Source organism: Mustelus asterias, unplaced genomic scaffold, assembly GCF_964213995.1.
Source record: "Mustelus asterias unplaced genomic scaffold, sMusAst1.hap1.1 HAP1_SCAFFOLD_4093, whole genome shotgun sequence".
Classification (NCBI taxonomy): Eukaryota; Metazoa; Chordata; class Chondrichthyes; order Carcharhiniformes; family Triakidae; genus Mustelus; species Mustelus asterias.
Genome location: NW_027594038.1, coordinates 1 through 22,974, shown reverse-complemented (window position 1 = coordinate 22,974; position 22,974 = coordinate 1). Strand labels below are relative to the sequence as shown.

General features: G+C 55.8%; 1 protein-coding gene across 1 annotated transcript; it reads left to right on the top strand.

Annotated features, from left to right (window-relative positions):
* Positions 1 to 765: 765 nt before the first annotated feature.
* Positions 766 to 21,823, top strand: LOC144490944 (autism susceptibility gene 2 protein-like; the record flags this gene model as incomplete). Its single annotated transcript, XM_078208623.1, has 6 exons — positions 766 to 861; positions 7,409 to 7,477; positions 10,184 to 10,213; positions 12,850 to 12,921; positions 19,103 to 19,235; positions 21,746 to 21,823. Coding segments are annotated over 6 exons (478 nt in total), but the record flags the coding sequence as incomplete, so codon positions are not given.
* Between the last annotated feature and the right edge of the window lie 1,151 nt (positions 21,824 to 22,974).

Genomic DNA, 22,974 nt, shown 5'->3' with positions numbered 1-22,974 from the left:
GAAGGATGTAAATAAGGTTGAAAGAGTGCAGAGAAGGTTCACAAGGATGTTGCCGGGACTTGAGAAGCTGAGTTACAGAGAGAGATTGAATAGGTTGGGACTTTATTCCCTGGAGCGTAGATGATTGAGGGGAGATTTGATAGAGGTGTATAAGATTTTGATGGGTATAGATAGAGTGAATGCAAGCAGGCTTTTTCCGCTGAGGCTCGGGGAGAAAAAAACCAGAGGGCATGGGTTAAGGGTGAGGGGGACAAGTTTAAAGGGAATATTAGGGGGGGCTTCTTCACGCAGAGAGTGGTGGGAGTGTGGAATGAGCTGCCGGATAAAGTGGTAAATGCGGGGTCACTTTTAACATTTAAGAAAAACTTGGACGTGTTGATGGATGAGAGGGGTGTGGAGGGATATGGTCCAAGTGCAGGTCAGTGGGACTAGGCAGAAAAATGGTTCGGCACACCCAAGAAGGGCCAAAAGGCCTGTTTCTGAGCTGTAATTTTCCATAGTTCTGTCAGCTGAGCCAGATTAGATTGAATGATGGACCAAGCTGGAGGGGCTGAATGGCCTCCACCGGCTCACTCGGAGGCTGGAGAATGTCAGATGCTTGGGAGGCCATCCCTTCCAGGTTGGACGCCTGCTTTTGAAGTGGGATTTAATTTGGGTCCCGGCTGACTAATTCTAATTTTTCCAGCCACTGCACCCTCAGCTTTCGCGGATCGACTGAGCCAGTTGCGTACTAACCCTTTCTGTCCTGTGCTTGGAATCTTGCAGTATTTCCAGGGGTATCACACTCCGGTGTCTGGGATCCCCTCTGTGCTGCCACCAGCTGGGCCCTTCGGTTCTGTCCAGGGAGCCTTCCAACCCAAGGTACTGTCTGTCGCTCGTCCTCGTGCCCTCCGCAACACGGTGACTGGGGCTTCGAGCTTCGCTTTATTGCTTGCACTCTCTCTCTCTCCCGAGTTCCCCCCGTCTCTCTCTCTCCCGAGTTCCCCCCGTCTCTCTCTCTCCCCCGAGTTCCCCCCGTCTCTCTCTCTCCCCCGAGTTTCCCCCGTCTCTCTCTCTCCCCCGAGTTCCCCCCGTCTCTCTCTCTCCCCCGAGTTCCCCCCGTCTCTCTCTCTCCCCCGAGTTCCCCCCGTCTCTCTCTCTCCCGAGTTCCCCCCGTCTCTCTCTCTCCCGAGTTCCCCCCGTCTCTCTCTCTCCCGAGTTCCCCCCGTCTCTCTCTCTCCCGAGTTCCCCCCGTCTCTCTCTCTCCCGAGTTCCCCCGTCTCTCTCTCTCCCGAGTTCCCCCCGTCTCTCTCTCTCCCGAGTTCCCCCCGTCTCTCTCTCTCCCGAGTTCCCCCCGTCTCTCTCTCTCCCGAGTTCCCCCCGTCTCTCTCTCTCCCGAGTTCCCCCCGTCTCTCTCTCTCCCGAGTTCCCCCGTCTCTCTCTCTCCCGAGTTCCCCCCGTCTCTCTCTCTCCCGAGTTCCCCCCGTCTCTCTCTCTCCCGAGTTCCCCCGTCTCTCTCTCTCCCGAGTTCCCCCCGTCTCTCTCTCTCCCGAGTTCCCCCCGTCTCTCTCTCTCCCGAGTTCCCCCCGTCTCTCTCTCTCCCGAGTTCCCCCCGTCTCTCTCTCTCCCGAGTTCCCCCGTCTCTCTCTCTCCCGAGTTCCCCCCGTCTCTCTCTCTCCCGAGTTCCCCCCGTCTCTCTCTCTCCCGAGTTCCCCCCGTCTCTCTCTCTCCCGAGTTCCCCCCGTCTCTCTCTCTCCCGAGTTCCCCCCGTCTCTCTCTCTCCCGAGTTCCCCCCGTCTCTCTCTCTCCCGAGTTCCCCCCGTCTCTCTCTCTCCCGAGTTCCCCCCGTCTCTCTCTCTCCCGAGTTCCCCCCGTCTCTCTCTCTCCCGAGTTCCCCCCGTCTCTCTCTCTCCCGAGTTCCCCCCGTCTCTCTCTCTCCCGAGTTCCCCCGTCTCTCTCTCTCCCGAGTTCCCCCCGTCTCTCTCTCTCCCGAGTTCCCCCCGTCTCTCTCTCTCCCGAGTTCCCCCCGTCTCTCTCTCTCCCGAGTTCCCCCCGTCTCTCTCTCTCCCGAGTTCCCCCCGTCTCTCTCTCTCCCGAGTTCCCCCCGTCTCTCTCTCTCCCGAGTTCCCCCCGTCTCTCTCTCTCCCGAGTTCCCCCCGTCTCTCTCTCTCCCGAGTTCCCCCCGTCTCTCTCTCTCCCGAGTTCCCCCCGTCTCTCTCTCTCCCGAGTTCCCCCGTCTCTCTCTCTCCCGAGTTCCCCCCGTCTCTCTCTCTCCCGAGTTCCCCCCGTCTCTCTCTCTCCGAGTTCCCCCGTCTCTCTCTCTCCCGAGTTCCCCCCGTCTCTCTCTCTCCCGAGTTCCCCCCGTCTCTCTCTCTCCCGAGTTCCCCCCGTCTCTCTCTCTCCCGAGTTCCCCCCGTCTCTCTCTCTCTCCCCCGAGTTCCCCCCGTCTCTCTCTCTCTCCCCCGAGTTCCCCCCGCCTCTCTCTCTCTCCCCCGAGTTCCCCCCGCCTCTCTCTCTCTCCCCGAGTTCCCCCCGCCTCTCTCTCTCTCCCCCGAGTTCCCCCCGCCTCTCTCTCTCTCCCCCGAGTTCCCCCGTCTCTCTCTCTCTCCCCCGAGTTCCCCCGTCTCTCTCTCTCTCCCCCGAGTTCCCCCCGTCTCTCTCTCTCTCTCCCCCGAGTTCCCCCCGTCTCTCTCTCTCTCCCCCGAGTTCCCCCCGTCTCTCTCTCTCTCTCCCCCGAGTTCCCCCCGTCTCTCTCTCTCTCTCCCCCGAGTTCCCCCCGTCTCTCTCTCTCTCTCCCCCGAGTTCCCCCCGTCTCTCTCTCTCTCTCCCCCGAGTTCCCCCCGTCTCTCTCTCTCTCTCCCCCGAGTTCCCCCCGTCTCTCTCTCTCTCTCCCCCGAGTTCCCCCCGTCTCTCTCTCTCCCCCCAGTTCCCCCCTTCTCTCTCTCTCTCCCCCCATTTCCCCCCTTCTCTCTCTCTCTCTCCCGAGTTCCCCCCGTCTCTCTCTCTCTCCCCCGAGTTCCCCCCGTCTCTCTCTCTCTCCCCCGAGTTCCCCCCGTCTCTCTCTCTCTCCCCGAGTTCCCCCCGTCTCTCTCTCTCCCGAGTTCCCCCCGTCTCTCTCTCTCCCGAGTTCCCCCCGTCTCTCTCTCTCCCGAGTTCCCCCCGTCTCTCTCTCTCCCGAGTTCCCCCCGTCTCTCTCTCTCCCGAGTTCCCCCCGTCTCTCTCTCTCCCGAGTTCCCCCCGTCTCTCTCTCTCCCGAGTTCCCCCCGTCTCTCTCTCTCCCGAGTTCCCCCCGTCTCTCTCTCTCCCGAGTTCCCCCCGTCTCTCTCTCTCCCGAGTTCCCCCCGTCTCTCTCTCTCCCGAGTTCCCCCCGTCTCTCTCTCTCCCGAGTTCCCCCCGTCTCTCTCTCTCCCGAGTTCCCCCCGTCTCTCTCTCTCCCGAGTTCCCCCCGTCTCTCTCTCTCCCGAGTTCCCCCCGTCTCTCTCTCCCCCGAGTTCCCCCCGTCTCTCTCTCTCCCCCGAGTTCCCCCCGTCTCTCTCTCTCCCCCGAGTTCCCCCCGTCTCTCTCTCTCCCCCACGTAATCTTCTCCCGCCGTGTTTCTGAAGAGTCTCCCCATGTGCTTGTAACCCACGTCGCTGCTCTCTCGTGGAAACCTGGCCCCTCAGTCTCTCCCCTCTCAACCCCCATCGCAATCGTTAATGTTTCAATGATATTCCCCCTCGGGCTTGTAAATTCCAGCGACTGTGGAATTTACACGGCCTCTCATCACAGGACGGAGCCCCCCAAACCCATCCCGGGACCCAAACCAACGAACCTTCACCTCCAATCAATTTGAGTGAATCTTTCCTTAAATGTCGAGATCAGAAGCGTGTAAGATGCTACAAAGCATGGTCTCGCAACTCCCTCACTGTATCCCTGTGTCCCCCACACTCTGGGACAGCTCCGTTCCAGATCCTAACCCCTCGCTGTGTGAATCTGCCTCCCCCACACTCTGGGACAGCGCCGTTCCAGATCCTAACCACTCGCTGTGTGAATCTGCCTCCCCCACACTCTGGGGCAGCGCCGTTCCAGATCCTAACCACTCACTGTGTGAATCTGCCTCCCCCACACTCTGGGACAACGCCGTTCCAGATCCTAACCACTCGCTGTGTGAATCTGCCTCCCCCACACTCTGGGACAGCGCCGTTCCAGATCCTAACCACTCGCTGTGTGAATCTGCCTCCCCCACACTCTGGGACAGCGCTGTTCCAGATCCTAACCACTCGCTGTGTGAATCTGCCTCCCCCACACTCTGGGACAGCGCTGTTCCAGATCCTAACCACTCGCTGTGTGAATCTGCCTCCCCCACACTCTGGGACAGCGCTGTTCCAGATCCTAACCACTCACTGTGTGAATCTGCCTCCCCCACACTCTGGGACAGCTCCGTTCCAGATCCTAACCACTCACTGTGTGAATCTACCTCCCCCACACTCTGGGGCAGCGCCGTTCCAGATCTTAACCACTCGCTGTGTGAATCTGCCTCCCCCACACTCTGGGGCAGCGCCGTTCCAGATCCTAACCACTCGCTGTGTGAATCTGCCTCCCCCACACACTGGGGCAGCGCCGTTCCAGATCCTAACCACTCGCTGTGTGAGTCTGCCTCCCCCACACTCTGGGACAGCTCCGTTCCAGATCTTAACCACTCGCTGTGTGAATCTGCCTCCCCCACACTCTGGGACAGTGCTGTTCCAGATCCTAACCACTCGCTGTGTGAATCTGCCTCCCCCACACTCTGGGTCAGCGCCGTTCCAGATCCTAACCACTCGCTGTGTGAATCTGCCTCCCCCACACTCTGGGACAGCGCCGTTCCAGATCCTAACCACTCGCTGTGTGAATCCGCCTCCCCCACACTCTGGGACAACGCCGTTCCAGATCCTAACCACTCGCTGTGTGAATCTGCCTCCCCCACACTCTGGGACAGCGCCGTTCCAGATCCTAACCACTCGCTGTGTGAATCTGCCTCCCCCACACTCTGGGGCAGCGCCGTTCCAGATCCTAACCACTCGCTGTGTGAATCTGCCTCCCCCACACTCTGGGACAGCTCCGTTCCAGATCCTAACCACTCGCTGTGTGAATCTGCCTCCCCCACACTCTGGGACAGCGCCGTTCCAGATCCTAACCACTCGCTGTGTGAATCTGCCTCCCCCACACTCTGGGACAGCGCCGTTCCAGATCCTAACCACTCGCTGTGTGAATCTGCCTCCCCCACACCCTGGGACAGCGCCGTTCCAGATCCTAACCACTCGCTGTGTGAATCTGCCTCCCCCACACTCTGGGACAGCGCCGTTCCAGATCCTAACCACTCGCTGTGTGAATCTGCCTCCCCCACACCCTGGGACAGCGCCGTTCCAGATCCTAACCACTCGCTGTGTGAATCTGCCTCCCCCACACTCTGGGACAGCGCCGTTCCAGGTCCTAACCACTCGCTGTGTGAATCTGCCTCCCCCACACTCTGGGGCAGCGCCGTTCCAGATCCTAACCCCTCGCTGGGTGATAAAGTTTCTCCCCGTGTCTCCCTCGCTTCTTTTATCCAATCCCCTTCAATCTGTGTCCCTCCCCCTCTGTTCCCCGATCCTCCTGCCAATGGGAACGGTTTCTCTCCCCCTCGACTCTGTCCCGGGACCCCCTCGTGATCCTGAACCCCTCGATCCAAATCTCCTGTCGCCCGTCTCTTCCCCAAGGAGAACAGTCCCCAACATCTCCACTCTCTCCCCGGCACTGAATCCCCTCGTCATGGAACCGTTCTCCTTGATCTTCACCCCTCTCCTGCTGAATGGGCTGCCACCGACATCTCGCGTCCCCTCCTTCCCCCCCACCCCCTCCTTTTCCCCTTCACCCCTCTGCTGTGTCTTCTGCGCCCTACCTGCCGCATGTGGTAATGGTCGCTTATCCCTCCAGGCCCCCCTTCCCTCACAAAACACCCCAATCCCCATTCCCCATTCCACTCTAAGGCTTGCAGGGTGTCTCTCAGACATCCTTCTGGAGAATGTCTCGAATCGCTGCATTGTACTCCATCGGTGGACAGTCCAAATCGTGCTCGCTGCGGTGCGGTGCTCCCTCAGCACTGACCCTCCCACAGTGCGGCGCTCCCTCAGCACTGACCCTCCCACAGTGCGGCGCTCCCTCAGCACTGACCCTCCCACAGTGCGGCGCTCCCTCAGCACTGACCCTCCCACAGTGCGGCGCTCCCTCAGCACTGACCCTCCCACAGTGCGGCGCTCCCTCAGCACTGACCCTCCCACAGTGCGGCGCTCCCTCAGCACTGACCCTCCCACAGTGCGGCGCTCCCTCAGCACTGACCCTCCCACAGTGCGGCGCTCCCTCAGCACTGACCCTCCCACAGTGCGGCGCTCCCTCAGCACTGACCCTCCCACAGTGCGGCGCTCCCTCAGCACTGACCCTCCCACAGTGCGGCGCTCCCTCAGCACTGACCCTCCCACAGTGCGGCGCTCCCTCAGCACTGACCCTCCCACAGTGCGGCGCTCCCTCAGCACTGACCCTCCCACAGTGCGGCGCTCCCTCAGCACCGACCCTCCCACAGTGCGGCGCTCCCTCAGCACCGACCCTCCCACAGTGCGGCGCTCCCTCAGCACTGACCCTCCCACAGTGCGGCGCTCCCTCAGCACTGACCCTCCCACAGTGCGGCGCTCCCTCAGCACTGACCCTCCCACAGTGCGGCGCTCCCTCAGCACTGACCCTCCCACAGTGCGGCGCTCCCTGAGCACCGACCCTCCCACAGTGCGGCGCTCCCTGAGCACCGACCCTCCCACAGTGCGGCGCTCCCTCAGCACCGACCCTCCCACAGTGCGGCGCTCCCTCAGCACCGACCCTCCCACAGTGCGGCGCTCCCTCAGCACCGACCCTCCCACAGTGCGGCGCTCCCTCAGCACCGACCCTCCCACAGTGCGGCGCTCCCTCAGCACCGACCCTCCCACAGTGCGGCGCTCCCTCAGCACCGACCCTCCCACAGTGCGGCGCTCCCTCAGCACCGACCCTCACACAGTGCGGCGCTCCCTCAGCACCGACCCCCCCACAGTGCGGCGCTCCCTCAGCACCGACCCTCACACAGTGCGGCGCTCCCTCAGCACCGACCCTCCCACAGTGCGGCGCTCCCTCAGCACCGACCCTCCCACAGTGCGGCGCTCCCTCAGCACCGACCCTCCCACAGTGCGGCGCTCCCTCAGCACCGACCCTCCCACAATGCAGCTCAAACAATGTTGCCCAAATTGACACACCTTGCAGCCAAGACGTCAACTCCCCTCCGTTCCGGGGTGACCCAGGGTAAAAGTGCCTGTGCTATCATGTGGCATTATCCAATGCGAATGCAGCGCGGGGCGGTGTGATGTGTGTGGTGCTGAAATGTTGAACTCTTTGTCTCTCTTTTCCTCTGCAGACCCCCAATCCCGAGCTTACCTCGAGGTCGGGACCGGTGCCTCACACCTTGCTGCAGAAAGACCCCCGGGTGAGCAAGACCCTCCTGCGACTCCTCCGCCTACTGTCGCTCCGTGCGACACTCTGCTTCCCCCCCCAAAGACTGCGCCCTCCCCCCAAACACCCTCCGCACACTCGACCTCACGGAACTTCACGTCGGCACACGGGACAGACGGCAAGCTCCCACCGACAGCGCTGTGGGGCAAGCGGGAGAGATACTCTTTCCCCGTCCCCGCCAAGGTCTCCCGCCCTTGACACCTCCCCTCGCTGGTCAGGGCTCCAACTGATTTGCCCCCCTGCTCCGGTGGCCACGAGGTTCCGGGCTGTGACTTCTGTTCCTCCCCCCGTGCATGCGCACACACACAAGGCCCCCCCCGCCCCCCCACCAAGCGGTCTGCCTCAGGGATCAGTGCTGGGCCCACTGTTATTTGTCATTTATATTAATGATTTGGATGAGAATATAGGAGGCATGGTTAGTAAGTTTGCAGATGACGCCAAGATTGGTGGCAGAGTGGACAGTGAAGAAAGTTATCTCCAATTGCAACAGGATCTTGATCAATTGGGCCAGTGGGCTGACGAATGGCAGATGGAGTTTAATTTAGACAAATGCGAGGTGATGCATTTTGGTAGATTGAACCAGGGCAGGACTTACTCAGTTAATGGTAGGGCGTTGGGGAGAGTTACAGAACAAAGAGATCTCGGGGTACAGGTTCATAGCTCCTTGAAAGTGGAGTCACAGGTGGACAGAGTGGTGAAGAAGGCATTCGGCACGCTTGGTTTCATCGGTCAGAACATTGAATACAGGAGTTGGGACGTCTTGTTGAAGTTGTACAAGACATTGGTAAGGCCAGACTTGGAATACTGTGTGCAATTCTGGTCACCCTATTAGAGAAAGTTTGCAGATGACACCAAGATTGGTGGCATAGTGGACAGTGAAGAAGGTTATCTCCGATTGCAACTGGATCTTGATCAATTGGGCCAGTGGGCTGACGAATGGCAGATGGAGTTTAATTTGATTTGATTTATTATTGTCACATGCATTAACATAGTGAAAAGTATTGTTTCTTGCGCGCTACACAGACAAAACATACCGTTCATAGAGAAGGAAACGAGAGAGTGCAGAATGTGTGTTACAGTCATAGCTCGGGTGCAGAGAAAGATCAACTTAATGCGAGGTTGGTCCATTCAAAAATCTGACGGCAGCAGGGAAGAAGCTGTTCTTGAGGTGATGCATTTTGGTAGATTGAACCAGGGCAGGACTTACTCAGTTAATGGTCGGGCGTTGGGGAGAGTTACAGAACAAAGAGATCTCGGGGTACAGGTTCATAGCTCCTTGAAAGTGGAGTCACAGGTGGACAGAGTGGTGAAGAAGGCATTCGGCATGCTTGGTTTCATCGGTCAGAACATTGAATACAAGAGTTGGGACGTCTTGTTGAAGTTGTACAAGACATTAGTAAGGCCACACTTGGAATGCTGTGTGCAGTTCTGGTCACCCTATTATAGAAAGGATATTATTAAACTAGAAAGAGTGCAGAAAAGATTTACTCGGATGCTACCGGGACTTGATGGTTTGAGTTATAAGGAGAGGCTGGATAGACTGGGACTTTTTTCTCTGGAGCGTAGGAGGCTGAGGGGTGATCTTATAGAGGTCTATAAAATAATGAGGGGCACAGATCAGCTAGATAGTCAATATCTTTTCCCAAAGGTAGGGGAGTCTAAAACTAGAGGGCAGAGGTTTAAGGTGAGAGGGGAGAGATACAAAAGGGTCCAGAGGGGCAATTTGTTCAGAGGGTGGTGAGTGTCTGGAACGAGCTGCCAGAGGCAGTAGTAGAGGCGGGTACAATTTTGTCTTTTATAAAGCATTTAGACAGTTAGATGGGTACGATGGGTATAGAGGGATATGGGCCAAACGCGGGCAATTGGGGCTAGCTTAGTGGTTAAAACTGGACAGCATGGACAAGTTGGACCGAAGGGCCTGTTTCCATTCTGTAAACCTCTGACTCTTTCCCCAAACTGACCGCAGGCCCCCCTCTTCGCCCCCCTCTTCTCCTCCCCCCCTCCCCCCCCAACTATCGTCAGGAACCACAACCAGGCCTGTTTGGACAGGTCACCAGATCAGTTGGGCTGAAAAGTGGCCAGTAACGTTCGTGCTGCCCACAAGTGCCAGACAACGTCCGTCTCCAACAAGAGAATATCGAACCATCTCCCCCCCTTTGACATTCAACATAACCATCGCTGAATCCCCCTCCCCCTCCCCCTCCCCCACTACCAACATCCTGGGGGTCACCATTGACCAGAAACTGAACTGGGATCCAGCCAGTTCGACAGAATCTAACCATCTCTTCCCCCCCCCCCCCCCCCCCCCCTCCACTTGACATTCAACAGAGAGAAAAAGTTTCTCCCCGTGTCTCCGCCGCTTCTTTTAACCAATCGCCTCCAATCTGTGTCCCTCCCCCTCTGTTCCCCGATCCTCCCGCCAATGGGAACGGTGTCTCTCCCCCTCGACTCTGTCCCGGGACCCCCGCTCCCCTCGTGATCTTGACCACCTTGATCCAAATCTCCTGTCGCCCGTCTCTTCCCCAAGGAGAACAGTCCCTCCAATCTCTCTCCCCGTCACTAAATAACCTCATCCTGTCGCGGTGATCCCAATTCTCGGTTATTTTTTTCATTCAAAAAATAATATACCTTAAAATAAATCTGAGATCGTAACTCTTCCTTCTCGCTTTCCCTCCCACAGTTAACTGAGGCATACAGACCAACGATACGGGTGAGTAGAGGAGTCCTTTGTTCTTCAATATCGCCTTCACTTTGTTTCCTCCGCATTTGATACGTTTGCTACCGTTGGTCTTGTCCACTGCGTGAGGCGTCATATTGAGTGCCCTCAGGTGATGGGGGGTGGGGGTTTGGAGGGGGAGCAGAAGTCTAAAGACTAATGCTCCGAAGACCGCCCCATGAATGAGTCCACATGACTTAGACCACCAGAGGCCATTCAGTCCCTCCCGTCCTCTCCGCCATGGCTGATGAGTTTATCGACCCCATTCTTTCCCCCCCCCCCCAACCTTTGACCCCCCCCCCCAACCTTTGACCCCCTCACCAATCAAGAACCTCTCCATCTCTGTCTTCAATACAAAGAAAATTACAGCACAGGAACAGGCCCTTCGGCCCTCCAAACCTGTACCAACCTTGCCGCCCACGACTGAACTAAAACCCCCCGACTCTTGCGGGGACCGTATCCCTCTATTCCCATCCCTGTTTGTGTATTTGTCCAGACGCCCCTCGATGACCCGGCCTCCTCCTGTGGCCATGAGTTCCACACATTCACCACCCTCTGGCTGAAGAAATTCCTCCTCATCTCAGTTCCATAGGCCATGTCCTTGGATCCTAGTCTCCCAACCAATGGAAACATCCTCTCCGCGTCCACTCTATCCAGGTCTTTCAGTATCCTGTAAGTTTCAATAAGATCCTCCTCATCCTTCTCAACTCCAACGAGTACAGACCCAGAGTCCTCAACCGTTCCTCATCCGACAAGCTCTTCAATTCCAGGGATCATTCTTGTGAACCTCCTCTGGACCCTTTCCAAGGCCCAGCACATCCTTCCTTAGATACGGGGCCCAAAACTGCTCACAATACTCCAAATGGGATCTGACCAGAGCCTTATACAACCTCAGAAGTCCATCCCTGCTCTTGTATTCTAGCCCTCTCGACGTGAATGCTAACATTGCATTTGCCTTCCTAACTGCCGACTGAACCTGCACGTTAACCTGAAGAGAATCTTGAACAAGGACTCCCAAGTCCCTTTGTGTTTCTGATTTCCTAAGCATTTCCCCATTTAGAAAATAGTCTCTGCCTCCATTCCTCCTTCCAAAGTGTATAACCTCACACTTTTCCACATTGTATTCCATCTGCCACTTCTTTGTCCGCTCTCCTAGCCTGCCCAAAACCTTCTGCAGCCCCCCACTTCCACAACACTGCCTGTCCCTCTGCATATCACCTGCAGATTTAGCAACCATGCTCTCAGTTCCATCTTCCTGATCATTAATGTATATGGTGAAAAGTTGTGGTTGCAACACAGCATGCTGCTGTGCAGAGGGACCTGGGTGTCCTTGTGCACGAATCTCTGTTTTAAAAGATTGCCCCTTCAGCCTGAGGTTGTGTTCCCTCTGGTTCTCGTTTTTCCTACTAGTGGAAACATCCTCTCCGCGTCCACTCTATCCAGGCCTCGCAGTATCCTGTAAGTTTCAATAAGATCCCTCCCTCATCCTTCTAAACTCCAACGAGTACAGACCCAGAGTCCTCAACCCGTTCCTCATCCGACAAGCTCTTCATTCCAGGGATCATTCTTGTGAACCTCCTCTGGACCCTTTCCAAGACCCAGCACATCCTTCCTTAGATACGGGGCCCAAAACTGCTCACAATACTCCAAATGGGATCTGACCAGAGCCTTATACAGCCTCAGAAGTCCATCCCTGCTCTTGTATTCTAGCCCTCTCGACATGAATGCTAACATTGCATTTGCCTTCCTAACTGCCGACTGAACCTGCACGTTAACCTGAAGGGAATCTTGAACAATGATTCCCAAGTCCCTTTGTGTTTCTGACTTCCGAAGCATTTCCCCATTTAGAAAATAGTCTCTGCCTCCATTCCTCCTTCCAAAGTGCACAACCTCACACTTTTCCACATTGCATTCCATCTGCCACTTCTCTGCCCACTCTCCTAACCTGTCCAAGTCCTCCTTCAGCCCCTCCACTTCCTTACTACCTGTCCCTCTACATATCATCTGCAAACTTAGCAACAGTGCCTTCAGTTCCTTCCTCCAAATCGTTAATGTGTATTGTGAAAAGTTGTGGTCCCAGCACTGACCCCTGAGGTATACCACCAGTCACCGGCTGCCATCCTGAGAAAGACCCCTTTATCCCCACTGCCTGCCTTCTGCCAGTCAGCCAATCCTCTATCCATGCCAGGATCTTACCCTTAACACCATGGGCACTAGAAAAACTAGAACCAGAGGGAACACAACCTCAGGCTGAAGGGACGATCCTTTAAAACAGAGATGAGGAGGAATTTCTTCAGTGGTGAATGTGTGGAAGTCTTTGCCGCAGAAGGCTGTGGAGGCCGGGTCAGTGAGTGTCTTTAAGACAGAGATAGATAGGTTCTTGATTAATAAGGGGATCAGGGTTATGGGGAAAAGGCAGGAGAATGGGGATGGGAAAAATATCAGCCATGATTGAATGGGGGAGCAGATTCGATGGGCCGAGTGGCCTAATTCTGCTCCTATGTCTTAAACGCGGTCTGACCTTTGCAGCAATAGTCACGTTCCTCCCCTACCCCCGCTGCCCCTTTAGAAAGCTGTGCGGTACCTAGAGATTGGATTCACTCCTCCCTTTATGTCTTTGACCCCCGCAGAAGCCAGGGAAATGGTGCGCGATGCACGTGCAGATTGCGTGGATGATCTATCAACACCAGGAGAAGAACAAGGTGCGTGTGCTGTGCGTCTACCCCCTGCTGCGCCCGTCGTGGCGCTTGGGGGGGGGGGGGGGGGGGGGGGGGAGGAGGCCTGCCGGTTCTGCCTTTCCCCTCCCCTGCCCGTTGGCGGCTACTCCTGTTGTTCTCTTCGTCGAACCCCTCGATTCAATCGTCCTTTCGCCTTCTCCGGCTCCAAGGAGGACATCCTCCAGTCCCTCCTGTCGGGCAAAACGTTCCTCAACCCGGGCCCCGTCCCAGCGACTCCCCTCTCGACGTCTTCCTCCATGTCCTGAGGGGGTTACTTCAGGAGGAGGGAGGGAGGGAAAAGGGAGGGTTGATTACGCACTCGGTTTATTGCCCAGATGCACTCCTCCATCCGGTGCTTTGAGTACATATAAAGGGGGAATGCCGCGCCAAGATGGGTGCTAACCGGGTCCGAGCAGGAGACGGTGGCATGGTCCGGCCTGGCTGTCTAGCCGTCTTCAGTGGCTACATTTGCACCTGGGTGCCCTTGGGGAGGGAGTAAGTGGTGCCCACCAGTACGCTTGACGTTTTTGGTACCCTAGAAGAACATATAGATAAAGTTCACTTATTATTATCACGAGTAGGCTTAGATTAACTCTTAGTACTGTAGAGGATCAGAAGGACCTTGGGGTTCGGGTCCATAGGACTCTAAAATCGGCCCCGCAGGTGGAGGAGGTGGTTAAGAAGGCGTCTGGTGTGCTGGCCTTTATCAATCGAGGGATTGAGTTTAGGAGTCTGGGGATAATGATGCAGCTTTATAAGACCCTCGTCAGACCCCACTTGGAGTACTGTGCTCAGTTCTGGTCGCCTCATTACAGGAAGGATGTGGAAAAGATTGAAAGGGTGCAGAGTAGATTGACAAGGATGTTGCCTGGATCGAGTGGCATGCCTTATGAGGATAGGCTGAGGGAGCTCGGTCTTTTCTCCTTGGAGAGACGAAGGATGAGAGGTGACCTAATAGAGGTATATAAGATGTTGAGAGGCATAGATCGGGTGGACTCTCAGAGGCTTTTTCCCAGGGTGGAAATGGCTGCTACGAGAGGACACAGGTTTAAGGTGCTGGGGGGTAGGTACAGGGGAAATGTTAGGGGGAAGTTTTTCCACACACAGGGTGGTGAGCGAGTGGAATCGGCTGCCGTCAGTGGTGGTGGAGGCAAACTCAATAGGGTCTTTTAAGAGACTTCTGGATGAGTACATGGGACTTAATAGGATTGAGGGTTATAGGTAGGCCTGTATATAAGCCGAGGTAGGTAGGGACATGACCGGCGCAACTTGTGGGCCGAAGGGCCTGTTTGTGCTGTATTTTTTCTATGTTCTATTAACACCCCAATGAAGTTACTGTGAAAATCCCCGAGTCGGCACCTGTTCAGGCAACACTGAGGGGATACCTGGTAGAGTTTCTCCATACCCATGTTTGGCACAGTGGGTTAGCACTGCTGCCTCACAGCGCCAGGGACCCGGGTTCGATTCCCGGCTCGGGTCACTGTCTGTGTGGAGTCTGCACGTTCTCCCCGTCTCTGCGTGGGTTTCCTCCGGGTGCTCCGGTTTCCTCCCACAGTCTGAAAGACATGCTGGTTAGGGTGGGGATTGGCCGTGCTAAGTTCTCCCTCAGTGTTACCCGAACAGGAGTGTGGCGACTAGGGGATTTTCACAGTAACTTCATTGCAGTGTTAATGTAAGCCTTACTTGTGGCACTAATAAATAATCTTTAAACCGCCCAGATTTGATCTGGGAAATTTTTCAGCCCTTAAGCGGCACGGTAGCACAGTGGTTAGCACTGCTGCTTCACAGCTCCAGGGACCCGGGTTCGATTCCCGGCTCGGGTCACTGTCTGTGTGGAGTCTGCACATTCTCCTCGTGTCTGCGTGGGTTTCCTCCGGGCGCTCCGGTTTCCTCCCACAGTCCAAAGATGTGCGGGTTAGGTTGATTGGCCAGGTTAAAAAATTGCCCCTGAGATGCGGAGGTTAGTGGGTAAATATGTGGGGGTAGGGCCTGGGTGGGATTGTGGTTGGTGCAGACTCGATGGGCCGAATGGCCTCCTTCTGCACTGTAGGGTTTCTATGATTTCTCAGGACAGCTATGTCCCGGCGAGACCAGAAATTCCTGCCTGTGGTCAACGGACATTTCCGTTGTTGGACCCTCACCAGCTCTGAATCCGTGGCAGTCCGGGCAGTAGAATTCCCACGGCCGCCCCCATCCCAGAGAGCTGCTGACCCCTCGCCCGCCCTTTCTCCGTTTGTCTCTCCGCCCGTGTTAAACTGAGCCATGCCCTCCTTTTGTTTTTTGAAAAGCAGTTCCCTCAAAGCTTGTTCACCAGCCCCCCTCAACTGAGGCCCCTTGGCTTACCCAGCTTTGAAAATGATCAACCCCCCCCCAACCAAAAACAAGATCTTAAACGTACAAACATGTTTGGCACAGCGGGTTGGCACTGCGCCAGGGACCCCGGTTCGATTCCCGGCTCGGGTCACTGCCCGTGCGGAGTCTGCACGTTCTCCCCGTGTCTGCGTGGGTTTCCTCCCGCACTCCAAAGATGTGCGGGTTGGGTGGATTGGCCGTGCTAAATTGCCCCTTCGTCCCCCTGACACTACCTGGGTTAAATGCGTGAGGTTATGGGGGATAGGGCCTGGGTGGGAAGGAGCAGCGCTCCGAAAGCTCGCGATTCCAAATAAACCTGTTGGACTTCAACCTGGTGTTGTGAGACTTCTTAACGCGCCCACCCCAGTCCAACGCCGACATCTCCACATCATATCCCATCGTGCCTTTGAGTATTATGCCATTCGCCAAAGTGTGTGCTTTTAAGAGAGTACAATATATTTTTCAAAAATACATGTTCAAATTCTCTAACAGTGAGTATATGTGTTTCTATGCAAACAGTACCTTTGTGACTCCAGGTACTTTGTGATTTTTCTATGACATATTCACTCCGAATTCACCTATTCTCGTCTATTAGTCTTTTAGTCCCAGGTTACCCAAAAAGACCCCTGTAACAAAGGTGTTTCAGGGGCTTTTTAGATAAGCACATGAATATTATAGAATCCCTACAGTACAGAAGGAGGCCATTCGGCCCATCGAGTCTGTGTACCAACCACAATCCCACCCAGGCCCTATCCCCGTAACCCCACATATTTATCCTGCTAGTCCCCCTGACACGAAAGGGGAATTTAGCATGGCCAATCCCCCTAACCTGCTCATCTTTGGACACTAAGGGCCAATTTAGCATGGCCAATCCCCCTAACCTGCTCATCTTTGGACACTAAGGGCCAATTTAGCATGGCCAATCCACCTAACCTACACATCTTTGGACACTAAGGGACAATTTAGCATGGCCAATCCACCTAACCGACACATCTTTGGACACTAAGGGACAATTTAGCACGGCCAATCCACCTAACCTACACATCTTTGGACACTAAGAGCCAATTTAGCATGGCCAATCCCCCTAACCTGCACATCTTTGGACACAAGGGGCAATTTAACCTGGCCAATCCACCTAACCTTCACATCTTTGGACTGTGGGAGGAAACCGGAGCACCCGGAGGAAGCCCACGCAGACACGGGGAGAAGGTGCAGACTCCACACAGACAGTGACCTGAGCCGGGAATCAAACCCAAGTCTCTGGAGCTGTGAGGCAGCAGTGCTAACCCGCTGTGCCACCGTGCCGCCCTTATTCCGTTGAAAGACATGAGTGAACCAGAGCAATAATGGTTCTACGGTAATCATTCAACATTTCATAGAATCCCTGCAGTGCAGAAAGAGGCCATTCGGCCCATCAAGTCTGCAGCGACTAGAATCCCACCGAGGCCCTATTCCCGGAGTCCCCCACATTTACCCCAGCCAGTCTTCCTGACACTAAGGGACAATTTAGCAGGGCCAATCCACCTAACCTACACATCTTTGGACACTAAGGGACAATTTAGCACGGCCAATCCACCTAACCTGCACATCTTTGGACACTAAGGGGCAATTTAGCATGGCCAATCCCCATAACCTGCACATCTTTGGACACTAAGGGACAATTTAGCATGGCCAATCCACCTAACCTGCGCATCTTTGGACACTAAGGGACAATTTAGCATGGCCAATCCCCCTAACCTGCACATCTTTGGACACTAAGGGATAATTTAGCATGGCCAATCCACCTAACCTGCACATCTTTGGACACTAAGGGGCAATTTAGCACGGCCAATCCACCTAACCTACACATCTTTGGACACTGAGGGACAATTTAGCAGGGCCAATCCCCATAACGTACACATCTTTGGACACTAAGGGGCAATTTAGCATGGCCAATCCACCTAACCTACACATCTTTGGACACTAAGGGACAATTTAGCATGGCCAATCCACCTAACCTGCACATCTTTGGACACTAAGGGGCAATTTAGCATGGCCAATCCCCCTAACCTGCACATCTTTGGACACTAAGGGACAATTTAGCATGGCCAATCCCCATAACCTACACATCTTTGGACACTAAGGGACAATTTAGCATGGCCAATCCACCTAACCTGCACATCTTTGGACACTAAGGGGCAATTTAGCATGGCCAATCCCCCTAACCTGCGCATCTTTGGACACTAAGGGACAATTTAGCATGGCCAATCCCCATAACCTACACATCTTTGGACACTGAGGGACAATTTAGCATGGCCAATCCACCTAACCTCCACATCTTTGGACACTGAGGGACAATTTAGCAGGGCCAATCCCCATAACGTACACATCTTTGGACACTAAGGGGCAATTTAGCACGGCCAATCCCCATAACCTACACATCTTTGGACACTAAGGGGCAATTTAGCACGGCCAATCCCCATAACCTACACATCTTTGGACACTAATGGACAATTTAGCATGGCCAATCAAACCTAACCTACACATCTTTGGACACTAAGGGGCAATTTAGCATGGCCAATCCACCTAACCCGCACATCTTTGGACACTAAGGGACAATTTAGCATGGCCAATCCACCTAACCTGCACATCTTTGGACACTAAGGGGCAATTTAGCACGGCCAATCCACCTAACCTGCACATCTTTGGACACTAAGGGGCAATTTAGCATGGCCAATCCACCTAACCTACACATCTTTGGACACTAAGGGACAATTTAGCATGGCCAATCCACCTAACCTACACATCTTTGGACACTAAGGGGCAATTTAGCATGGCCAATCCACCTAACCGACACATCTTTGGACACTAAGGGGCAATTTAGCATGGCCAATCCACCTAACCTACACATCTTTGGACACTAAGGGACAATTTAGCATGGCCAATCCACCTAACCTACACATCTTTGGACACTAAGGGGCAATTTAGCATGGCCAATCCACCTAACCTACACATCTTTGGACACTAAGGGGCAATTTAGCATGGCCAATCCACCTAACCTACACATCTTTGGACACTAAGGGACAATTTAGCATGGCCAATCCACCAAACCTACACATCTTTGGACACTAAGGGACAATTTAGCACGGCCAATCCACCTAACCTGCACATCTTTGGACACTAAGGGACAATTTAGCATGGCCAATCCACCTAACCTACACATCTTTGGACACTAAGGGACAATTTAGCATGGCCAATCCACCAAACCTACACATCTTTGGACACTAAGGGGCAATTTAGCACGGCCAATCCACCTAACCTGCACATCTTTGGACACTAAGGTACAATTTAGCATGGCCAATCCACCTAACCCGCACATCTTTGGACACTAAGGGACAATTTAGCATGGCCAATCCACCTAACCTACACATCGTTGGACACTAAGGGGCAATTTAGCACGGCCAATCCACCTAACCTACACATCTTTGGACTGCGGGAGGAAACCGGAGCACCCGGAGGAAACCCACGCAGACACGGGGAGAACGCGCAGACTCCACACAGACAGTGACCCGAGCCGGGAATCGAACCCAGGTCCCTGGCGCTGTGAGGCAGCAGCGCTAACCCGCACTGTGCCACCGTGCTGCCCTCGTGCAAGGAATGGAGGGGTGTGGAGCAAGGGCAGGCAGAAGGGATTGGTTGAATTTGGCGCCATGTTGGGCACAACATGGTGGACCGAGGACGTGTTCCTGTGCTGCACCGTTCTGTCTTCCCCGTTCTTCACCCCGCTTGTCTGCTCTTCTCTCCCCCAACCCCCCCCCCCCCCCCCCCCCCGCAGATGATCCACCCCGACCACCACAAGCTGGACTTCACCAAGACGGATCTCCTGAGCCGCAATCCCAGCAGCCTCTTTGGGCCGGTCACGCACTCGCACGAGATTTCTCGGTCAGCCATGCTGTTGGCCGCCGCAGGTATTGTGTGTGTGTGGGGGGGGCGGGGTGGTGTTGGCGTCTCTGTCGATCGCGTTGACAGACGCAGGTTGTCTCTGGGCTAACTCGGTGACGGCTGGGACACTGGGCTGAGTGGGGAGGGAGGGAGGAGCTCTGTAACCGAACAGGATAACGCGCACGCGCTCCTCCCCCCCCCCCTCTCTGCCTCCGGTCCCCGCCTCTCTGGGATGCGCGGGGAAGGAGGCACTGCGGAGATGGGAGGGAGGAGAGAGTGTCGGGGGGGGGGAGGTGGGAAGTGGAGTCCGGCTGGTCAGGGGAACCGGCATTTTGCTCACCGTCCTCTCAATCCCCCTCGGAGATAATTGGGAGGTTTGACCGCGTTAAAGATGGCCCCCCCCCCCCCCCCCCCCCCCCGTACGCCCATTTACCCCCATCCCAATCCCTCACCGCGTAATATCTCCCTGATTTGAGGTCCGCCTGGGGAGGTTGCCGGGGGGGGCGAGCTGGGGGCTGGTTCCGTAAGGGACAAGCTCACTGCGGGTTTCTGACCGTCTCTCCATCTGATTGCGCAGGATCTGGGCATCGCGGCCAAGCCCAGCACGTCTTGCCCATCCCTAATTGCCCCCTCCGCGAAGGTGGTGGGTGAGCTGCCATCTTGAACCCGCTGCAAGTCCCCATGTGTGTGGGGTAGGTACACCCACGGCGCTGTTAGGGAGGGAGTTCCAGGATTGTTATTGGACATCAGTCAGTCCCCGTGTGTGGGGTAGGTACACCCATGGCGCTGTTAGGGAGAGAGTTCCAGGATTGTTATTGGACATCAGTCAGTCCCCGTGTGTGTGGGGTAGGTACACCCACGGTGCTGTTAGGGAGGGAGTTCCAGGATTGTTATTGGACATCAGTCAGTCCCCGTGTGTGGGGTAGGTACACCCACGGCGCTGTTAGGGAGGGAGTTCCAGGATTGTTATTGGACATCAGTCAGTCCCCGTGTGTGGGGTAGGTACACCCACGGCGCTGTTAGGGAGGGAGTTCCAGGATTGTTATTGGACATCAGTCAGTCCCCGTGTGTGGGGTAGGTACACCCACAGCGCTGTTGGGGAGGGAGTTCCAGGATTGTTATTGGACATCAGTCAGTCCCCATGTGTGGTGTAGGTACACCCACAGCGCTGTTAGGGAGGGAGTTCCAGGATTGTTATTGGACATCAGTCAGTCCCCGTGTGTGTGGTGTAGGTACACCCACAGCGCTGTTAGGGAGGGAGTTCCGGGATTGTTATTGGACAGTCAGTCAGTCCCCGTGTGTGTGGGGTAGGTACCCCACAGCGCTGTTAGGGAGGGAGTTCCAGGATTGTTATTGGACATCAGTCAGTCCCCGTGTGTGGGGTAGGTACACCCACGGCGCTGTTAGGGAGGGAGTTCCAGGATTGTTATTGGACATCAGTCAGTCCCCGTGTGTGGGGTAGGTACACCCACGGCGCTGTTAGGGAGGGAGTTCCAGGATTGTTATTGGACATCAGTCAGTCCCCGTGTGTGGGGTAGGTACACCCACAGCGCTGTTGGGGAGGGAGTTCCAGGATTGTTATTGGACATCAGTCAGTCCCCATGTGTGGTGTAGGTGCACCCACAGCGCTGTTAGGGAGGGAGTTCCAGGATTGTTATTGGACATCAGTCAGTCCCCGTGTGTGTGGGGTAGGTACACCCGCAGCGCTGTTAGGGAGGGAGTTCCAGGATTGTTATTGGACATCAGTCAGTCCCTGTGTGTGTGGTGTAGGTACACCCACAGCGCTGTTAGGGAGGGAGTTCCAGGATTTTGACCCCAGCCACAGTGAAGGAACGGCAGATATATTCCCAAGTCGGGATGGGGTGTTGGGGGTGTGTGTGGGGGTGGGGGGAGCTCGGAGGAGGGAACTGACAGGCGGTGGGTGTTCCCCATGCGTCTGTGTCCCCCCCCCCCCCCTCCCTAGTCCTTCTGGGTGGGTGGAGGTGTCGGGTTTGGAAGGTGCTGTGGAAGGAGCCTTGGCGAGTCGCTGCGGGGGCATCTTGTAGACGGTTCACACGGCAGCCGCTGTGCGTGGGTGGTGGAGGGAGTGAGTGTTTGTGGTTAGCGTGTCGATCGAGCGGGGGGGAGGAGGGGGGGCTCCTTTGTCCTGGATGGTGTGGAGCTTCTCCAGTGTTGTCGGGAGCCGCACCCATCCAGGCGAGTGGAGAGTGTCCCATCACACTCCTGACTTGTGTCCTTGTGGATGGTGGGACAGGCTTTGGGAAGGGGGGGAGTCAGGAGGTGAGTTACTCTCCGCAGGATTCCCAGCCTCTGACCTGCTCTGGGAGCCACAGGATTGATACGGCTGGGGTCCCCGTTCAGTTTCTGGTCACTGGTCACCCCCAGGATGTTGAGAGTGGGGGGAGGAGGGGGATTCAGCGACGGTGATGGAATTGAACGTCAAGGGGGGAGATGGTTCGATTCTCTCTTGTTGGAGACGGTCATTGCCTGGGGTGAACGTTACTGGCTGCTCAGTCTGCCCTCTCTCTCATTTCAGATCCTGGGCATGCAGCATCCTCACCGTTCGTTCCCCCGAACACTCTCAACACATTCCTCAATCCCTCACCCCACCTCGGTAAGTCTGGAGGAAAGGGGCGCCGGCGGCTGGGACACTCTGTCCTCCCACAACCTTCTCCTGCTCCGCCTCTCTCCTCCTCTAGCGCACGGTGGATCACTGCTCAGACCGCCATTCTGGGAAAGAGACAAGCTCCCACTCTCTCCAGCCCCTCCTTCCCTGCTGTGACTCCAGGAACGGACCTCACATTCTCCCCTTGGGACGGGAGGGTCCCTGGATTTAACGGGTGTCGTCTGAGCCCGCCTGCCACGCCCGCCAATCAGCGTGGCGAGCCGGGGAGAGGCCAAGAAGACCCAAAGTGGAATGTTCGCTTCCACCTGGCGAGAACCACAAGGTTGCCTGGATCTTCCTTTGCGAATCAAATCTGGCAAGGCTGCTCTCCCACCCCCCTTTTTCCCCCTTCCCGGATGAGGCAGCACGGTGGCACAGCGGGTTAGCACTGCTGCCTCACAGCGCCAGGGACCCGGGTTCGATTCCCGGCCTCGGGTCACTGTCTGTGCGGAGTCTGCACGTTCTCCCCCGTGTCTGCGTGGGTTTCCTCCGGGTGCTCCGGTTTCCTCCCACAGTCCAAAGATGTGCTGGTTAGATGGATTGGCCATGCTAAATTGTCCCTTTGTGTCCAAAGATGTGCAGGTTAGGTGGATTGGCCATGCTAAATTGTCCCTTTGTGTCCAAAGATGTGCAGGTTAGGTGGATTGGCCATGCTAAATTGTCCCTTTGTGTCCAAAGATGTGCAGGTTAGGTGGATTGGCCATGCTAAATTGTCCCTTTGTGTCCAAAGATGTGTAGGTTAGGGGGATTGGCCATGCTAAATTGCCTCTTAGTGTCCAAAGATGTGCAGGTTAGGTGGATTGGCCATGCTAAATTGTCCCTTTGTGTCCAAAGATGTGTAGGTTAGGGGGATTGGCCATGCTAAATTGCCTCTTAGTGTCCAAAGATGTGCGGGTTAGGTGGATTGACCGTGCTAAATTGCCCCTTAGTGTCCAAAGATGTGCAGGTTAGGTGGATTGGCCATGCTAAATTGCCCCTTTGTGTCCAAAGATGTGCAGGTTGGGTGGATTGGCCGTGTTAAATTGTCCCTAGTGTCCAAAGATGTGCAGGTTAGGTGGATTGGCCCGTGCTAAAGTGTCCCTTTGTGTCCAAAGATGTGT